The following is a 20,145-nucleotide window of genomic DNA, read 5'->3' on the forward strand; positions in this document are numbered from 1 at the left end:
GGTTTCCCTCTCCCACAACATAGCAGAGCTCCACTCACCACCACCACTCTTCTGTTGTCCACCTGCAAAGGTGACCTAGATTCTTCCCTCAAAAGGACAAGCTAAATGTCACCTCCTCCATCTTAGTGCCAGAGGATTACTCAGAGACCTTGGGTGTAACCATCTCTATCAAAGACACTGATCTCCCTCAAGTCACTCTCTCTGCACAGTGTGTTATTCTGTTTCTACTGCCACACAAGCCCTAGAGGCTCTTTTTTTTATGGGGATTAATGTGAGATTAATGGGATTGTGGAATTGATCTGATCCCACCCTACTCAGTATACACCTTGTTACTCATTGGTTGGAACCATCTTTGAATGTAGCACCTTGGATGAGTGTTTAAACACTTGGTTCCACCTCCAGGTGCCAGGTATGGTCTCTTCCTTCAGAATAAATATTCGGATTTTGAGGAAAACACTCTTTTGCATTTTCTGGACTTCCACAGGAGTAAAGGGCAAATGTGTTGGAACTCCTGAAATCTGTTTCTCCATCTTTGCATGTGTGTGTGTGCGTGTGTGTGTGTTTGTGTGTGTGTGTGTGTTATTTCCTAGATTGACATTTACTTCCAAGCCCACGACTGTCCAGTGTTTTGGCTTTAGAACCTGAAGATTTAATTCTATACTGCCCTACACAGACCTATCTGGACATGAGCCTCTGAGGACACTTTGCTCATGGATTAGGTGGAAAAACTTTGTCAGGCAGCTTTATAAGGAGGCACTGAGCACAACTGGAGAGGATAGAGTCAGTTCAAAGGAAGATTCTTCCAAAGGACCATTTCATTGGATGCCCTATGTGATTTATCAAAGTTGTACTGGCCCTGTAACTCTTGGTTCTTTGAAAGAAAAGGCAGAAAAAAATATCCTTTTCTCTTTGTTTGTTTTTGTTTGGGGAGAATACCCATGTTACTAGCAAGTTTCTCAGGCCCTAGGCTCAGGGTTTACTCCCAGCAGTGCTTGGGAGATCAGTTCAGTGCCAGAGACTGAACTGGGATTAGATTAATGCAGATCAAGTACCTTAAGACTTTTACTATAATCTCCCACCCAAAGACCCATGAAACAGCACATATGAAGCATTTAAACGTATTTCAAGCACAGACATCCTAATGAATCTATCCCCAAAATGCTGCAAACTGTTTTTCTAAGACATATGTGAGCCCCATTATATCCTGAAGAGCCACAATCACTTAAATCTTATTTACAATCTGGGTCTTGGGCCAATCATTAGGTTGATGTGCTGCCATTCCCCTTTTATTGGTCATTTAGTAAAAGTCAACACTCCGAGCTAAACTGAGCCAAAAGTGCAGAAGCTGAACGGATGGAACAACATTAAATGTAGGCTGCAGGCATACAATAAACCTAAAGTGCACCTGAGGCCTAGTTGGTATCTGCTGCCCTCTAGCGGTCACCTTTGGGAAGTAGCTGCACCAGAGAACTGGATTTCGCAGATGCCGCCTGAGAGTCCAGGCCAAGGCCTGCATCCTGTGGGACTAGCCCAGAATCTGAACTTGTGTTGTGGCTCGGCTGCCATTCGAGTGTGCACATGTACGGGCTTGTCTGTGTCTCTGTTTGTGTATTTGAGTATGTCTTTATGTTCCTGCGGATCTGTGTACATCTGAGTGTTTCTAAGTATCTGCATGTATGCATCTTAGAGTGTCTGTGTGCCTGTGTTGGTACATGTCTGTGTGTATGTCTGAGTGTGTCTTTGTGACTGCATGTGTGTATCTGTGTGTATATATGTCTTTGTGTGTCTATACGTGTGCACAGTTTCATGTATCTGTGTGTCTGTGTATGTGTGTGCTTGTGTTTCAAAGGAGAGAAAAACTATTAGCCTGAGAAGTAAGGGGTGAGCCATGTAAAACTGCCTTCTGAAAAATCTCTAAAATGATGAACAAGAGGAGCAGAGCGATAGCACAAGCAGTAGAGAGTTTGCCATGCATGAGGCCAATGTTATATATGAAAGCATTTCCCACCTTCTACCTTCCAGGTGGGGCGCTGTTTAGGAGCGAGGTGCTCGGAGTCTTTTGGTAGAGCTTACGAGCTGGCTCCAGGTGTTTTTTGGAGTTGGTAGTAGGCTGACAAAGGACTCTGCACCCAGACTTCTTACCCCTTACCCTCCTGTCTGTGTGGATTATTTGCTGTGGATAAATATTACCAAGATCTCCTCTCCCACAGGGGGTCAGGGGAATGGGAATCAATTTCTCATTCTGGGACCTCTTTGAGGATCCACCGATAACCAATCAAGGTGTAAACGGGACCCAATAGCCAACACAGGACGGACTCTGGTTTGATTCCCGGCATCCTATATGGTCCCCCAAGCCTGCCAGGAGCAATTTCTGACAGAAAGAAAGAAAAGAAAAAGAAAGAAAGAAAGAAAGAAAGAAAGAAAGAAAGAAAGAAAGAAAGAAAGAAAGAAAGAAAGAAAGAAAGAAAGAAAGAAAGAAAGAAAGAAAGAAAGAAAGAAAGAAAGAAAGAAAGAAAGAAATAAAGAAAGAAAAGAAAGAAAGAAAAGAAAGAAAAAAGAAAGAAAGAAAGAAAGAAAGAAATAAAGAACGAAAGAAAGAAAGAAAGAAAGAAAGAAAAGAAAAGAAAAGAAAAGAAAAGAAAAGAAAAGAAAAGAAAAGAAAAGAAAAGAAAAGAAAGAAAGCCAGAAGTAACCCCTGAGAGAGGCCGGGTGAGACCCAACTCACACACACCCCCAAATGAACATAAGAGCCAGAGTGATAACACAGTGGGTAGAGCATTTGACTTGCACATGGTCAACCTAGGTTAGATCTCCAGTATTCCCTGTGGTCCCCCGAGCCTGCCAGGAGTAATTTCTGAGTACAGAGCCAAGAGTAACCCCCGAGTGACACTGGGTGTGCACCCCCTAAAAAAAATTAAGATGAACATAAAACTAACTCTCAGCTTCCCAACACTCCATGACAGTAGAGGACATGCTAGGCTACAAAGGTAACAATAAAGATCAGTAAATCTTGTCTCATCAATTTCCACAAAAAAATTCATACTTGTAAACACCACACATCCTCACACCATTTCTAGCCAGCCCTTATCCTCCACAAGGCCAGAGATCATCTATGCTTGTTTTCATAGAGTTGCCATTTCTCTGTGTCCCTTCATTCCTGTCCCATTGCAGAGCCCTCAGTGTGCAGGGTCCCAGAAATGCTCCTTGCTGAACCATAATGTTGTAGAGCACCCCCTGGAGGGTGCATGTCTACAAGCTCCCAACTGACCTTTCAAACTGGGTGCCCAGTACCAGAGACTTGGTACAGGGATAAGGAGTTGGTCTTGCATTATAGCTCACCCCAGTCCAAATACCACCACCAAATATATAATATATATAATATATAATATATAATATATATTATATATTATATATTTAATATATAATACCTCCCCTGTGAACTGCCAGGATTCGCTCCTAAGACACATCAGTGACTAGTCCTTGAGTACTAACAAGTGAGGCCCCTCTCCTCACGGACATTAAAATATTGATATTCATGAGATCCATGACTACTTTTCTCAATACCATTCCACCGATTCCATGAACTACTAATTCATAAGCTTAATTACCATTGTGTTCACCATTTGTGTAGTAGAGATAGGTAAGTGGCTGATAAACTGATGGATGGAGAAATGCAGATGAATAGATGGTACAGAGGAAGGGAGAGGGAGGAAGAGAGAGAAAGGAAGAAAAATGAAAGGAAGAATAGAAAAAGAAAAGGGGGAAAAGGGAGGAAGGAAGTGAAAGAGGAAGACTCATTTTCCCCTTGCCAGCTTCTGTGGGCAGTTCCCTTTTGCTGTCTCCACTCCACAATTTAAAGATCTCTACAAATTACTAAATTCTTTCAGATCATAAGAAGTTAACAATTTCCCAAGATCACAGATTCTGCCCAGACCTTAGACTCACAGGAAAGTAGGAGGCAAAGGTCAGTGCCTAGACAAGTAATCAAATAGAGAATCACAAGACCTAAACTAGCCAGACCACTCTATAAAATCTTCACATTCCCTCTAACACTCTGTTCACTTGACAAGTAGTACAAAGGCCTAGTTTTCCTATAAGAACACCACAGAATGAATCAAGCTTAAGTTCTGACTGGCTGAAAGTTCCTTTCCCTTCTCTTTCCAATAAAGTTTTCTATTTCTAATTCTAAATATCAGCATCTTCATTGCTCACATTGAAAATATCAAAGAACCTGGGATCTGTGGAGTAACAGAGACCCACTGTCCCTGCTCTCCTATATTAGAATGAGAGGAAGGAGGGAGAAGGGGGAGAGAGGAGGGAAGGAAGGATAACAGGGAAGGAAGGAAAGCAGAGACATTAGTACTTCATGACAATTAGTGCTCTAGCAGCCCTAGCACTGAGAAAAAAATAAAAACTTATGATCTCTTCCTGCTCTGTGTCCTGGTAATAATTATTAAAATGATATAAATCTGTGACAACAAAAGATATGAGAATAACATATTTCCAGAAGAAAAAGCACTTGCCTCATAGCAAGAAAAAAAAAAACTGATTATCTTAGTTCCTCAGGAATCCAGGGCATTTTTCTCAAGTGTCATCTCAGAGGCAAGTAATATGCATCTTGGCGGGTAGTCTTGGGGCCCAGAGAGTGTCATACTCAGACACTCTCTGCCTAGCTCCAGCCCCAGCAGTCACTGAGGCACCCTATATGTCTCCCCCAACAGGAACCAGCACAGCAGGATCCTACCACCTTGCTCTGCTCTGTGATTCCCAGATCAGTGCAGACCAGAATTGAACTGCCACTTTCATCAGAACATAAGGGAGGTGGCTCAAGGCCAAGAGGAAGGCTCTTGCTTTTCAAGCAGTCAACCCAAGATTGATCCCCAGTACCACATACGGTCATGTGAACCTCTCCAGGAGTGATCCTTGAGCAGAGAGCCAAGAGTAAGCCCTGAGCACCACTCAGGTATAGCCCAAGATTATTTAAATTTTTAAAAAGGAGAAATTTTAAATAGCCAAACCTAAGTCAGGAGACTCAGGTAGTCTCCACCTCCTTTTCTTTCTTGGTCTAATTCTCCATGAACCCCTATAGTCATAAGGTCTTGGAAAAATTGTTCAAATATTTAAAAAAAATCAATATTCTATTTAAAAATGTGGCCCACCTGAAACCAACATCTTCTCTTTGCTCTTCCTGAGTCCAACAAGTAGAAAGGGATGCTGGGTCCCTTACCCATTGCAAACTTGAGATCCCACCCCTAATCTCCAACCCATGTATCCTCCACTGAAGCCAAGAAACAAAGTCCAATGGCAGGAAGCCACTATTCCCAGCCCCACATTCATGACTGACCATAACCACAAAGTCAGACCTAGCCTCATGCTTCTCTATCCTTGGCTCAAAGCAGCCATTCCCAGTTTGAGATGAGGCTCTACCCACAAACTCTAAAGCTTAGCTATCCTTTTACCATCCATAGACCTAAGCTTGATCACACAAACTTCCACAACCCTTTTAATCATGACAATGACCTGTATGCACACATGGCTAAGTAGTAGTCAAGGGAGTGGCTCTGTCAGACCTTACACTGGCTCTCGTGTAGCATTCAATTGTTTGCAATGACACTGAGAGACTTAGGAACCTGCCAGCGTCATACAAATTACAAAGAGATAGACTGTAGATCCAGAGAAGAAAGTTTGTGCACTTAATGGGCTCACTCTGGACTGTCTTGCAAGTTTATTTTAACTGTTTTCAGACATGTCCATTTCACATCTCAACTGAATGGTATTACAGATCTCCCCTTGGCTGGCTTGGGGAAGAGCACTGAGAATAAGAGTAAGATGAGCACAGCTGTCCTCTGTGGCAGTTCTGCTGATTCCTAGAGCAAAGATCTTGCCAATACAAGGATATACTCACCAACTCATGCATGACCTTCCCTGACCTGAAGTTGTAGTTCCACATACTTAGCATCTCAAGCCAATAAATACTCAAGTCCCTCCAGCTTCCAAATTCATGAGCTGCATGGGACCCAGATCTACTTCCTTTTCCATAGCACCAAGTCAGTCTTATCTAGACAACATTCTGGGACTCCCTTTCTAAACAAGGCCAACTACCCCACATAAGATAGCCCAGGTCATGACTCGCTCTCATCATGCAATCTGACCCTTATAGGAGTTGAGCACAGGGCAGCACCCTAATTCCACCACCCCAGCCACTCTTTCGCAATTACAAAACCTGTAGCTGACATAAAGATCTGAGCCTGGTTCAACACAAAGAGGAAGGAAGAGAGAAGGCAGATTGTCCTGGTCAGAAGAGCCATCCAGGTCTGAAAGGATGTGACAGCAGCATCTCTCTTCCCTGGGACCTGAGAAGGGGCTGAGCAGACTTTTGGAGCTGAAGGTACAAAGTACTTAGGCACTAATATGTATGATGTCTATTCCTCACTCTTCCTGCCAACTCCTCTATGCTCTGTGTCTATGTGTCCCCCAGCAGGAGCTGACATAGGGCAGTGTGCAGCGCTGTTTAGAGCTTCAGAGCAAGCAGGGGAGACAGAAAGGGCACGTTACACAGAGAGCTGGTGCTCGACCTAGTAAAGACTGAAAAATGTTGACAGAGGCAAGGGAACAGCTAAGAGCTGGATTCATGCATGCTGGCCCTAGCCCTTGCTGAGCTCTAAAATGCATGGAAAATGCACCAACCCTACAGAAGGTGAGTGTCTTGGTAGAAAACACTCAAGTCTGTGGGAAGGACCCACCCAGGTGAGGAAAAGCATGCCCCCAAAATAGCAGCGATGAGATAAGCACATCAAAGAGAAGGGGCATTCAAGGTACTGAAGACAACATGTGCAAAGGCTTGGATCAGGGCCCTGGGGGCTGTGCCAGAGATGAGGTTGCTGGGAAGTTGCTTGGCATGCTGCCCTATATCCCTTCTGCATAGGGATATAGGCTGTACCCACCAATCTGAATAGCAGCATCCCCTAGGAAATTGTTAGACATGCAGGTGCTCAAGGTTCATTCCAAAGCATAGAGTCAAAAAATGGAGGTAGAATCAAGCTCTTGGGTAAGCTTTTCTTAAAAAAGGTTAGGGAGACTCTCCCACGAGGAAATCTGAAATGTTCCTTCCTTGGTCTGGAAAGATAGTACAGTAGGTAGGGTATTTGTTTGATTTCCAGCATCCCATAGAGTCACCCAGCACTACAGGAGTGATTTGTGAATGCAGAGCCAGGTGTCACCCCTGAGCATTGCTGGGTGTGACCAATACCCAAATAAAATAAAATAAAATGTTCCTTTCTGTGACTCCACCCTGAATTTGTGTATCTACCTGCAAGACCCGCCCATTTCTGGGATGGGTCTTGGGCGGAATTACGTGTATCTTTACCTGCAAGAACCTGCCCATTCCTCTGAGGGGTCTTGGGAAGGTTAGATAAGGCCTTGGACCCAAGGGATTAGGGTCTTTTGCAAGGATGGAGGTTGGAGGAGACATGGATGAAAGAAGTTAAGATGCAGGGCTAGCTAAGAATGGCAAATGCTTAAATAGGTTTATGATATAGGCCACAAACGTGATGGCGAGGGCCAATAAAGATGATATCTCTCATGAAGCCTGTCTGAGTGAGTCTGATTCCCGCAGCGACCACCTGAAGATGCTGACCTGCTGGTTAATGGCGGATGGAGCCACGTGGCCGGGGCCTAAGAACAAAGGCCTCCATCCACCATCCAAGCCCATCCTAAGGGCTGTTTTTCTACATCTTTCCTGCAAATAAGCCCCACTGCTTTACCTCTTCCATGTCACCCTTCCACTAACTGTCTTTCTCCCCACCACCTTCCTTCATTCTGCTGAATTCCTGGTCCACAGCAACCTTCCCCCAAGTCCCTCAAAGCCCAGCCCATCAGCCCCCATGCTGAAAGTCTCCATTTCCTTTTCTTTTTGTTCCTGTTAACCATTTAACAGCATTTTGGATGCAAATGAGAGGTCAGCTCCTATGGCAACTTTTTGAGAGAAAATCGAAAGTTCTGAGAAATGTTATGGAAATCAGAGATACATGAGAGAAACCCGGAGAAATCAAACATCTGGGCAAAGTTTAAAAGGAGCAGGCATCATCTGCCTGTGTGAATGTCACAATAGTGAGCCGCAATGATTCCTAATGCATCAAGAACGTGTCTGCTAAGAGAAAGGGATTCGGTTCTCCACTGATCAGCTTCAGCCAAACAAAAAGGGCTGGCTCAGGTTTCAGAAGAGCAAACATTTGTCAGGAAGGACTGGGAGGATGAGATCATCCTCACCGCCACCCCCCCTGCTCACGATGAGATCACAGTGGCCAGGTTGTTGTTTGTCCCTGCACCAGTCATGATGGTGGCAATTAGACCCAAAGAGGTGGCTGCCTTTGCAGCTACCCTCACGAGGCAAAGCACCTTCTGATCAGTGCAGTGGTCAGTGAAAGAGCCCAGCCCAAGCTCAGATACCCAGGAAGGGAATGACATGGAGACAGGGTTACATGTCTCTGTAAGCCTCTGTACAGCACTTTGAGCTCCCAGGCAGCTGGAGGCTCTGGGTCCTATTTTGCAGCTTTTGTTTCCTGGGCATGTCCTTTTTTTCCTCTTCAGGACTCTTATCTCTGTCCTCTGTCTTGACAGCAGCAGCAGCCACATGGGATAGGCAGAGGGGACAGACGGGAGGGACAATGACAGCTCCTGAGTGCTCAAGTGCGCATTGTCCACTCACTCCAGTCTTCCAGTGACCAGAAGCAGAGGCTCAGAGGAGGCTCCTAGAGAATCGACATTGTCATAGAACTGCACATAGGCTGGGCCACAAATTCAGGTTCATCACCCAGCCCCTCCATCTTTCAAGTGACTCTGAAGGCCTAACAAGTACTGGATCTAGTTATGAACCTTCTGGACCTTGCAGGGTCACCAGAGGCCCTTCTGTTGTGTTCAGTTAGATAGAGAATGGATTCTTTATAGAGACCACCCACTATATTTCCCTTCCCACACACCCTCCTCTCAACTTGATCAAGCGACATTTAAAACCAAGTCCCTGAGAGCCAAGTGGTGGAGAATATATGTTGAGCCTGTGCAAAGCCCAGAGTTCACCCAGCAATGGCCCTGTGGCCCCTGAGCAATGACAGGCCCACATCACTGGGCTGCCTTTATCCTGGGGGAGGACCCCAACCCTCTGCAGTGACCCCTATAGAAGTAAAATAAACATCTCCTGGGAGCCACCTGCTGCCCCATCTAGATGATACTATGGTTTAAAAAAATAGCTATATGATAGTATTATAAGGTACTGCAGAGACAGACTTCAATAGCAGTCTCAGGATGCTCCTAGGGCTCCTGGCATAGGGGATCTCCATCACTCACTATTCCCCACTCTCAAATGAAGATCCAGGGTTTCTGGCCTGTACACAAGTCCCCTGTCCTCCCAGCATGTCCACTGCCCATGCTTCTGGGGCACATCTGACTTCCTCCCCTCCTCTATAATACAGTTTTAGGCTCCAGTGGACCCTCTCCTTCTGCCTCTCCCTTGAGTCCAAAACTGGTTAGAGTTTTTTTTACTCCCCACTGAAAGAAGCAACTGTGTCCCTTGCAATGTGAGGCAGTGGTGCCTCAGATCCCTCTGGATCATCTGGCTCTCAGCAGCAGGCTGTCCTGGGCCACCTCCATTCGGAGGAACTTCAGCAAAGCTAAGAGGCACGTGCCAGTGACAGGTGGCTCATCATTGACTGCCTCAGTCCCCGAGCGACAAAGGAGCTCAGGAAACTGTTTAGGCAGCTGGGGAGGCAGCCACCAACACTGAGGGGTGTCTGCATGGCTCCCACTGGCTGCTGCAAGAGGAAGTGCTGCTCAGGCAGGAAGCTTCCTGTCATGAGGGTCAGATCAAGGCTAAGTGGGCATAGGATCCAGGAGAGGCTCAAAGGGTTGTTGCACACAATTTTATGAGAGTGACCCAGCTTCACTCCAAAGGGCCACCAGGAAAGAGTCCTAAGCCCCAAGCCAGAAACCCCCAAGCTCTGCCTAAACAACAGCAAAACAAATGGGTAAAAGATCATTCTTTTTTTCAGACATTGTCAAGCTGCTGTCTGACCTGGAGTCAGATGAACTAATTGTTCTCCTTTGTAGTAGAATCACTGGATGCAAGTGACAAATGTACATTCATATATTTTGTCCTTTTTCTTCCAACTTTACCAAATACTTTAGCTCAGAAAGGACTTTCCATCTTGAAAAGGCACCAGCCCCAAGGAGAAGGCCTTTCAGAACACATGTCTCCTAGCAGTTCTGATTGAACCAATATTTTGGAGTGGAGGGAAGCAGAATCAGAGATAGTGTAAAGAGGCTGAACCGCAGAGACTCTAACCTATAAGTCAAGGCCACTCCCCAGATCACCTTTTGAACATTGCTGCTTCCCCATAACCTGACCAAGACACATTGCTTTGGTGCACGCAACTCAGCTCTTAGCTGCTTTCCTGGCAGATGTGTTTATTCTGAACCCAGTCTCCTGGGGTCATCTCCTGTGGCTCTGTTGACACAGTGCCTTTGTTCCCCCCACCATCAGCAGCAGTGGCACCATCTGGGGTACAGATGGATGGAATGCTGTGGTGAGACGGTGCAGAAAAATTCTCTGGGTATGGCCAACTAGCCGGAACTCCCTAACATCTACCAAGCAGCCCTGGTTGCAGAGATTTAGACTCTGCAGAGACTCAGAGATTTCTGACATGGTTAGTGGCCTCCAGGAAATACAGAGAGAATAAAGAAAGAGCTTTGTTCCAATCACTCCACTACCTTCATGGAGCCCATGGCTTGGAAGGTCACAGCTAGTCGTGTAGGGGTCAGTGCTGCCAGCATCGCATTGAATCTTGCACTCTTGTTCTTAATTGGAGAATGGTACTGCCCATCTGGAGTCACAGAACCATACCTGGAGTGGGGAGTGGAAGGATTCACATTTAAAAAAGTAATTTTGGGGCCCGGAGAGATAGCACAGCGGTGTTTGCCTTGCAAGCAGCCCATCCAGGACCTAAGGTGGTTGGTTCGAATCCCGATGTCCCATATGGTTCCCCGTGCCTGCCAGGAGCTATTTCTGAGCAGACAGCCAGGAGTAACCCCTGAGCACCACCGGGTGTGGCCCAAAAACCAAAAAAAAAAAAAGTAATTTTTAAAATGAGCATGAAGTCAAATAGCTTTTATCTGTATACACCTTCAAGCCACACAGGTTTCTATATCCTGGAACCACTTCTCAAGGATAGCAGAGTAGGGCCTGAGTAAGGATCTCAAGGCTAAACTCAGGAAAGATTAGAAATTTTTCACGATTTCCATCTGCGATGCAGCAGTGGCCCCAATGAGAGAAGCCTGAAAACTGCCATTGGGACTACATACTGGACAGGGCATGCAGGACACTTCGCCCCATCTGTGGCCATAGATCATTAGCTCTCATTCACACACCTAAATCTCCCTTCCATGTCAAGAGTGCTCCTGAAGATTCTTTTAAGAACCGTGTTGCTGCAAGACTATCTTTATTGTTTTATAGCATAAAGTTTCTGTGTCTAAGTGATTTTGAGGTTGTTTTGTTTTGTTTTTAGGCCACACCTGGCAGTACTCAGGGTGATTCTCAGGGGACCTTATGGGATGCCGGGAATTGAGCAAGGGTTGGCTGCATGCAAGGCAAATAATGCCTTACTCACTGTATTATATCTCCAGCCCTAAATGTATTTGTTTTGCCTTTTTTTTTCTTATCATTCTTAGGGTTCTCAAAGCTTTTTAGATCAAGGGCTGGGGAAAGATTGTTTCTCATTTATTTCAGAGAATTCTCAGTCACTGTATTTTTAAATGTTTTGCCTGACCTCTCTTCCTGGAAATCTAGTGTTATGGCTATTAGTCTGTTAGATGTTTACATACTGTCCCACAGTACTTGGGCATCCTGTTTTCTTTCTCATCTACTCTCACAATCATTCATTCGTTTCTTTATATAAATAAGGCATCTAGTGCTCAATCACTATTAGGATGCTCATAGCATTGTATAACCATGACCACCATCTAGTTGTAAAATATTTCATCATGCTACAAAGAATCCCCATGCCACTAGCTTCATTCTCTTTCCACCATTTCAGCAAGCATTTATCTACCTTTACACTCTATATATTTCTTTATCCAAGACATTTCACATAAAATGGTATCATCAAAGAAAGCAACATAAAAAAGATGGTATCACAAACAATTTGATACTTTTGCAACTGGCTTCTCTCACTAAGTGCATTGCTTTCAAAGTTTATTGATATTGCAACATGCACTCATATTTCTTTTTGTGGCCAAATGATAGTCTGCGACCTCTGCATAGCCATTCATCTTTCAGTAGATATTCATTATTTTGTTATGCATAATAACATAATTTTGTTATGCATAAATAACATAGTAATAACAAATTTTGTTGTGCATGATATTGTACATAAATAAAAGCATTTATGTATAAGCTTTTAGTCATATATATTTTCATTGTCTCATGAACAATATTTTATAATACCTAGGAACAGAACTACTAGGTAATATGAAAACTTGAAATTTTTAAAGAACTGCAAAAATCTTTTCCAGATGGATAACAGTGCTTTACCATCTCACCAGCAGTGAATGATAATTCTAATTTCTCCACATCTCATTCACAGTTGCTACTCTCAGTCATCCAAATAAGTTCAGCATGGTATTTCACTACATCATCACAGTAATGTGGAGAATCTCTTCCTATAGCTATTTTCCATTTGTATATCTTCTTTAAAGAAATGTCTAGTCAGATGTTTGCCTAATTTTAATTGATTTGTTTTTTAACTTTAAACCATTACTGCTCCTTTTATATTCTAGATGCCACATCCTTGTAAGATTTGTTACTTCTAAACGGGTTCTCTCATTAATTGGATTGTCTTCAGTATTTCAAATAATATACTTCGAAGCACATTTTTTTTTAATTCCAATGAGGTTCAACCTATAATTTCCTATGGTTGTTATGCTATAAGTGTCACATCTAACTATAAATCATTCGTATGCCAAGGTCACACAGACTTATACCTATGTTTTGTCTATGCATTTTAGATCTTCAGCTCTTAATTTTGATTTGTGATTCATTGGGCTGATAGCTAGAAGTTAAAATACAAGTTTGTGCTTTAGCCTAAAGATATCCAATTGCCCCAGCACCATTTGTAGAAAAGGGCATTTTTTGTCTATCAAATTGTCTTGTCATCCTTGTTGAATAACAACTAACCATAAGGATTAATTTCTAGACTCACTTCTTTTCAATAGCCCATACATAGATCTTAGGGCTTAGGCCAACCGTATATCTTGATTATTATAGTTCTATATCCATTTATTAAATCATCAGTGAATCCTCCTTCAAGGCTGCTTCTGAACCTTCTCTGTGAATTTGGTATTAGTCTTAATTAATTTCTGTGCAAAATGAAAGCTGGACCTTTGTTAAGAATGACATTAAGAATGACATTAGGGGGCCATACCTAGTGGTGTTTGGGGGTCCGTGTGGCTCTGCAGATGACACCAATGACCTATTTCCTAGCTGTGTACAGGGAGGCAATGTTAACAAACAGAAGATGGTACTGCTGAAGTTTACTTCCCATGGATATTTCTTTCTTACATTTTAACGTCTCTAAACAAGGCTTGCAGGCAATATAAGGGAGGAAACTATGGAAGGTGAATCTGCCAGAAAGCAAAGACCTGATTGTGTGGGATCTGGTTGTTTGTTTTTCATTGATTTTAAGATGTTCTGGATACTCATTGAATATGTGAAATACTGCTGAAAAGGTGAAAGGTAATTGACACTTTTTAGCCTCTGCAAGAACTTCCTGGATTCTTGGAGCTCAGGGCCTAGAATACACCCAAAGAAGTAATCTGCATCTCAATGTTAACCCACCAAAACCTCACGGAGGGGTGCTGGAAAATGACCATAAGCACCTCTGACACTATCTGTGCATGCAACATTGGATATTGCATACACATAAATAAGTGTGGGGTGAGTTACAGACCAATATTTAATAGTGTCTTATGGTGCTATGAAAAAGATAATGCATGTGTACATTTGTTGTATAGAAACACTTGACACATAAGGCTAACCAGAAATTAAAAGCTATAAAAAACAAAACCATAAGTGGATCTTAGTAAAAATTAAACATATCTCTTTCTTTAGAGAGAAAACCATGAAGGACGCAGAGATTGTAGAGGAGTTAAGTGATTGCTTTGCATAAAACCAACTCTGCTTTGATCCCCAGTCCTTCAGCACCATTGGGAGTGACTGATCATGAACTCAGAGCCAGGAATAAGCCTTGAGCATTTCTGGGTATGGCAAAAAGAATAAATAAATAAATAGATCGTTATGAAAATGTCTAGCATTGTTTATTACAATGCAAAATATATATCAGTAATAGAACTTGAAGAATTCAAATATTATCTTCCACCTGCATCTCTACATTTTTCAATGAGTTTTTAGAAACATGGAATAGTTAACAAAAGAAGCCTGGACATACAATCAGGAGACCTAAGAAAGGGGCCTAGACTGGAGAGCAATAAGATGGCTGTGAGATCACAATGAGGGTGCCGTGAGGTTGCAGTGAGATCTCTGTGAGATGTGAGATTGCAGCGAGGTTGTTGTGAGATTACAGTACACTGAAAAATAATTTTTATAAGTCAGAACAACTTTTATTCCATAGAAAATTTGAAATTCCTCTTATTAATTTCAGATGCTACCCTCTAACAAACTAGAACTTGTTATTAATTTCTTTTTTCATAATATCTTTCTTTAAGAACCATAATAACAAACATGTTTGTAGTTGGGTTTTAGTTATAGAAAAGAATACCCCCTCCTCACTAGTGCAATCTTCCTATGACCAATGCCCCCAACTCCCTCCTCCCCCACCCCCTGCCTGTATTTGAGACAACATTCTATTTCTCTCACTCACTACCATTGTCATGATAGTTGTTCGTGCAGTTATTTCTCTAACTCTCCTTGTGGTAAGCTTCATAGCATGGCTGGTTCTTCCAGTTCTCATATTCTGTTGTCTCTGGATATTATTACTATATTGTCTTTTTTTTTTTTTTTTTTTTTGGTTTTTGGGTCACACCCGGCAGTGCTCAGGGGTTACTCCTGGCTGTCTGCTCAGAAACAGCTCCTGGCAGGCACGAGGAACCATATGGGACACCGGGATTCGAACCAACCACCTTTGGTCCTGGATCAGCTGCTTGCAAGGTAAACACTGCTGTGCTATCTCTCCGGGCCCGTCTTTTATTTTTCTTAAATTCTACAGATAGTGAGACTATTCTGTGTCTATCTCTCTCCTTCTAACTTATTTTATTCAGCATAATAGTCTCTATGTCCATCCATTTATAGGCAAATTTTATGACTTCATTTTTCCTAACAGCTGCATTAATATTTCATTGTGTATATGTACCACACACACATTTAGCCATTCATCTGTTGAAGGGCATCTTGGTTGTTTCCAGAGTCTGGCTATTGTATTTAGTGCTGCAATAAATATAGGTGTAAGGAAGGGATTTTTGAATTTTGTGTTCCTAGGGTATATCTCTTTTTTTTTTTTTTTTTTTTTTTTTTGGTTTTTGGGCCACACCCGGCGATGCTCAGGGGTTACTCTTGGCTGTCTGCTCAGAAATAGCTCCTGGCAGGCACGGGGGACCATATGGGACACCCGGATTCGAACTAACCACCTTAGGTCCTGGATCGGCTGCTTGCAAGGCAAACACCGATGTGCTATCTCTCCGGGCCCCCCTAGGGTATAACTCTAGGAGTGATATAGCTGGATAATATGGGAGCTCGATTTCCAGTTTTTTGAGGAATCTCCATACTGTTTTCCATAAAAGCTGGACAAGATGGCATTCCTACCAGCAGTAAATGAGAGATTCTTTCTCCCGCATCCCTGCCAGCACTGATTGTTCTTGTTCTTTGGATGTCTGCCAGTCTCTGTGGTATGAAATAATGCCTCATTGTTGTTTTGATTGGTGAAAATCTGAATGAAGTATAAAACTACTCACTTATCTAGCAGATTTTCCCTTGGTATCCGCACTTTGTTAAATATTAAAATCCCATTATCCACACCATGCAGACCTGGAGAGAGCAGAAAAGAAGAGGTGCTGATGAGGGCAAAGCATTTCATACAAGCTTCCTGCCCCTTTCTAGAACTTGTTTTGGCTTCTAGGCTTTCTTACTTAAGGGATCATATGCAGGGGGTGTCTCATTTGTTTTCCTAGAGTTATGCTTTCTGAGCAGCCTACAATGCTCTAAAACTTAAGGAAGGGTCTGGTGAGGAGAAACAGCTGCCTTGCTTAAGCAGTTATTGGAACCAGAAAAGGCAAAGTTTTAGGCAACTGGACAAGCCAATAACTCCCTCAGTAAAGCTGAACTCAGATTCCTCCTGCTTCCTGCTGCTCACTCCCCCAACACATGGGTTGACTTTGTAAAAATAAATGCCTACAATAAAAAAGGGAAGGTCACAAGGATGGGGTGGGTGGGCACAGGGTTGCACAGTGGAGTGTGTAACCACTCCCTGGAGGGTTCCTGAAACTTGTCAGTCCCTTTTTCTAAAGACACCTGCCAGAGCTAATGTCTACCTTCTCTTCATCTCCTACTTTGGGAGATTTTATCTTTATTTAGTACAAGTCTTTATTTAGAACATCAGCCCTTGACAAGGACACACTTGCCCTTGGGAACTCACTGGGAAACCAGAGCAGACTTTCTGAGCCGCCAGTGTTCCAAACATCTGGCACCGCATCATAGGAGTTGGGCCTGCCCTGTCAGTGCTCAGCCACACTTGGCAAGTAAGGTGCTTTCAAGAGGTCAGAGCCAGCGAGAGCCTATCATCCCTGGACAGACATTTAAAGCACTTGCATGCTCATCTGCAGTCGAAGTCTGCAGCCACATTGGCCCGAAAGTGAGAATCCATCTGTCCAAGTACCATACATTTCCCTTTTCTTCTCCTGTTCTATCTTCCTTTGTTTTCTGTCTCTACAACCTGTTTCTTTTTTTCTTTCTTTTTTTTTTTTTTTTTTGCCCTGGGTTCAGCTGAGGATGATTGTTGTATCCTGACAAGCAAGGTTGCTACCACCTAATACTATCCCTCTAATTTGGAGGTCAAGTAAAACTGAGGTCAGTAGGGTGGACCCCAATCCAGTATGAATAATGCCCTTATTAAAAGGGAAAAACTGAATATCTTTGTGCATATAGGGAGAACATCAAGTAAACATGAAGGCAGCTTCTTGTAAGCTGAAAAAAGAGGCTGAATAGGGGGCCAGAGAGATAGCACAGCGGTAAGGCATTTGCCTTAGATGCAGAAGGATGGTGGTTCGAATCCTAGCATCTCATATGGTCCCCTGAGCCTGCCAGGAGCGATTTCTGAGCATGGAGCCAAGAGTGACCCTAAGCACTGCAGGGTATGACCCAAAAGAAAACAAACAAACAAACAAACAAACAAAAAAAGGCTGAATAGACAAACCCTGACAGGAATTAGTCCTGCTTCCCCTTACGTTAGATCTAGCTTCAGTACCTGATCTCTAGAACCACAACAGCTTCAGCTGTTGGGAACTACACTAGGCTGTTGACTCAAGGACATGAACAGCATGCCAATACCCTCTGAGAAAGTGCCCACAAATTTAAAAAGTAAAAAGGAAGTTTTATTTCTGGAAATATAAGCAGCAGCAAGACCATGAAACCAAACCCTGTTCATAAATGGCAACTGCAATATTTTCTATAATACTACACAAAACACTCTCATCAGTCTGCAGCATCTGTCTTGTCTGTGCTACTTTGAATGCTTTCACTTCTTTCAAAAGGCAAGTTAGCTTCTCCTTGGGTGGGATGGTGAGCAGGCAGAAGCACAAATGAGGGTAGGAGAATCATCACCTGCAGACTCACCTTCTTTATACAGCATATCAATAGCCGTCACTCCTGGGTACAAGTTTCCATTTTCATCCCGAATAGGAACAATGAAACAGTGGGGGCCTAGTGAAAACAATGTGACAGTCAGGGGATTGAATTCTGATGCATATCCTGAAAAAGCACAAAATGATTTTGATCCTGGAACTTGCTCTATTTTATAGCTGTACACTGTACAGAATAGTGTGAATAGAATTGTCTTTTCAAAATGCAATGAAAAGTTTTATTTTTTGTGGATATTTAGGAGATACATTATACCAGGACTTTTGCAAAATAAGCATACACCCATGGAGGGGGTTTTAAGTGCAAAGTACTCACTAGAAATAATAATAGAAAAGAGAATTATCTAGGTGTCTGTGACAAACCTTGAGATCTTCCATTTATGATGAGCTGAGCAAAGACTGTTGCATAATTCCCATACATCGCATTTCCTATGTACATCTTCTGGGCATTTTCACATGGTGTGTCAATTATAAACTCCTACACACAAACAGTAGAGTGACAGTGTTTCTTATGGATCATTTCAAGTCCTTGGCTCAAAGCAATGACAATGAATATAGTAAAATAAATCTACAGTTTGCAGCATAGCCCATTTAAGTGATTCCACAACTGAACAAATAACCCAGTATTTATTCAACTCAACTGTGGGAGATCATTACATTAGCATCTCACTTGCCTGTGCCTCAACTTTGAAAGGGCTGGAAAGGTCAAGGGCTGCCAATAAAGTGTGCAATCAGGAAAATGAGTTTCTGGGAAGAATGTGTTGGTTAACCCCTTCCTGATCCTTCTTTATTGCATTGAGACTATCAACATCAATGTATAAAGTCTTGGATGATCAATCTCTTTGTCTCTTGACTTCTTCACCCTGCAGTTTTTCACTTTTAATTAATCCAGACAATAAAATAATAAAGTCCCTAACACACACACTTGATATATGCTCATCTCTAAACACACACAGACACACACAGACACACAGACACACACACACACACACACAGAGTCACCCCAAACACCTAACTAAGAGGTTCATTGCTAAATGAAGGAATGACCATCGGGGCCTCTTGCACAGAGTTCACATCTGTGTCCCACTATGACTACTGGGTGCATCCCCTCTGGACAGTTTCCTGGGTCTTCATCTTCCCCTTATTGCAACAATCTCCTTCAACACTGAGCCCCTGCTTCTGTGGTTTGGTACTCTTGTTTGAACAGCACCCAACTAAGGGCCAGCACTTCAGGCCAAGTAAAAAGCAAGATTAATAGGCTATCAAACCAACTCTCACCATTCCTTAGACTCTTTGGCCCACACAATTTGATTTTTGTAAAAAAAGCATAACATTTCAGTCTTTAGATTGTTTCTGAACCCTTATATTTCCACCAAAAGATTTAATACAAGTTTCCTCCCAAAGTTTATACATGTAATCCCTTAAATAATAGCACTTACTAATAATCATCTGTATTATAAGGGAAAGAATTGTAGAATGGTCTAAGTTTATGACCATTAAATGATAAAGAACTCCATACTAAAACAGTGTGATGCTAACATTGGTCAGAAAGAAGCAGATGTTGTTTTCAGTCTCTTCTTAAATCTGGGTCCGCTTTTTCTTTCTCCCTAAAAGTCACTTCAGAACACATCAAAAATGCTTCCCTTCCCTTCCACCTTCTCCCAAATTCTGATGACCACTTGGGTTATTTTTAGATCTCTTGTGAAGGAAAGGCTGCCAGCAGTTCGGGGGTGCAGATAAAATGTCAAAAAAAAAAACAGAACCATCAATTTAATTGAGCTGACTATACCGAAGATGTGGCAGAACTAAACCAACAAGCTATTGATCTTGTAAAGATTATCTCAAATTTCAGATCTTAAAGTGTATAGACTCGACTTTCCCTTCAGCCAAGAAATACAGTCTTGAAGCCTAAGAAAACATTCTCTGACATATGTTTGCAAAGGGAACTTTGGACATGTGCAAGAGCTTTCCATAAATGGACAAACTAATCTTTTTAAGAGAAATCTCTGGAGGCAGCCTTTGTCTTATCAGGCCAGCCAGGACTGCTCAAAGAAAGGAATTCTTTGAGGCTAGGTGCAATCAAACAACAATGGAACTATCCATGAGGCAAGTGGATGCAAAACCCTCCTGGGAAGGGAAGAGAAGTAGTAGAGAAACACTAGCAGAGCTGAGCTAGTGGGGTGGGAGGAGATGGGAGGCCAGTGGTCTCCAGAAACATCTGATACACTTTGGGAA

At 42.8% G+C, this 20,145-nt stretch overlaps 1 protein-coding gene across 1 annotated transcript in view; it reads right to left on the reverse strand.

Annotated features, from left to right (window-relative positions):
• Positions 1-20,145, reverse strand: part of ACOXL (acyl-CoA oxidase like) — a 424,916-nt gene that overhangs the window by 323,170 nt on the left and 81,601 nt on the right. The window contains 4 exon segments of the mRNA XM_049784649.1: positions 10,762-10,894; positions 16,012-16,084; positions 17,888-17,974; positions 18,274-18,385. Coding sequence (XP_049640606.1) covers positions 10,762-10,894; positions 16,012-16,084; positions 17,888-17,974; positions 18,274-18,385 — 405 coding nt within the window.

The sequence above is a fragment of the Suncus etruscus genome, chromosome 12, assembly GCF_024139225.1.
Source record: "Suncus etruscus isolate mSunEtr1 chromosome 12, mSunEtr1.pri.cur, whole genome shotgun sequence".
NCBI classification, from domain to species: Eukaryota; Metazoa; Chordata; class Mammalia; order Eulipotyphla; family Soricidae; genus Suncus; species Suncus etruscus.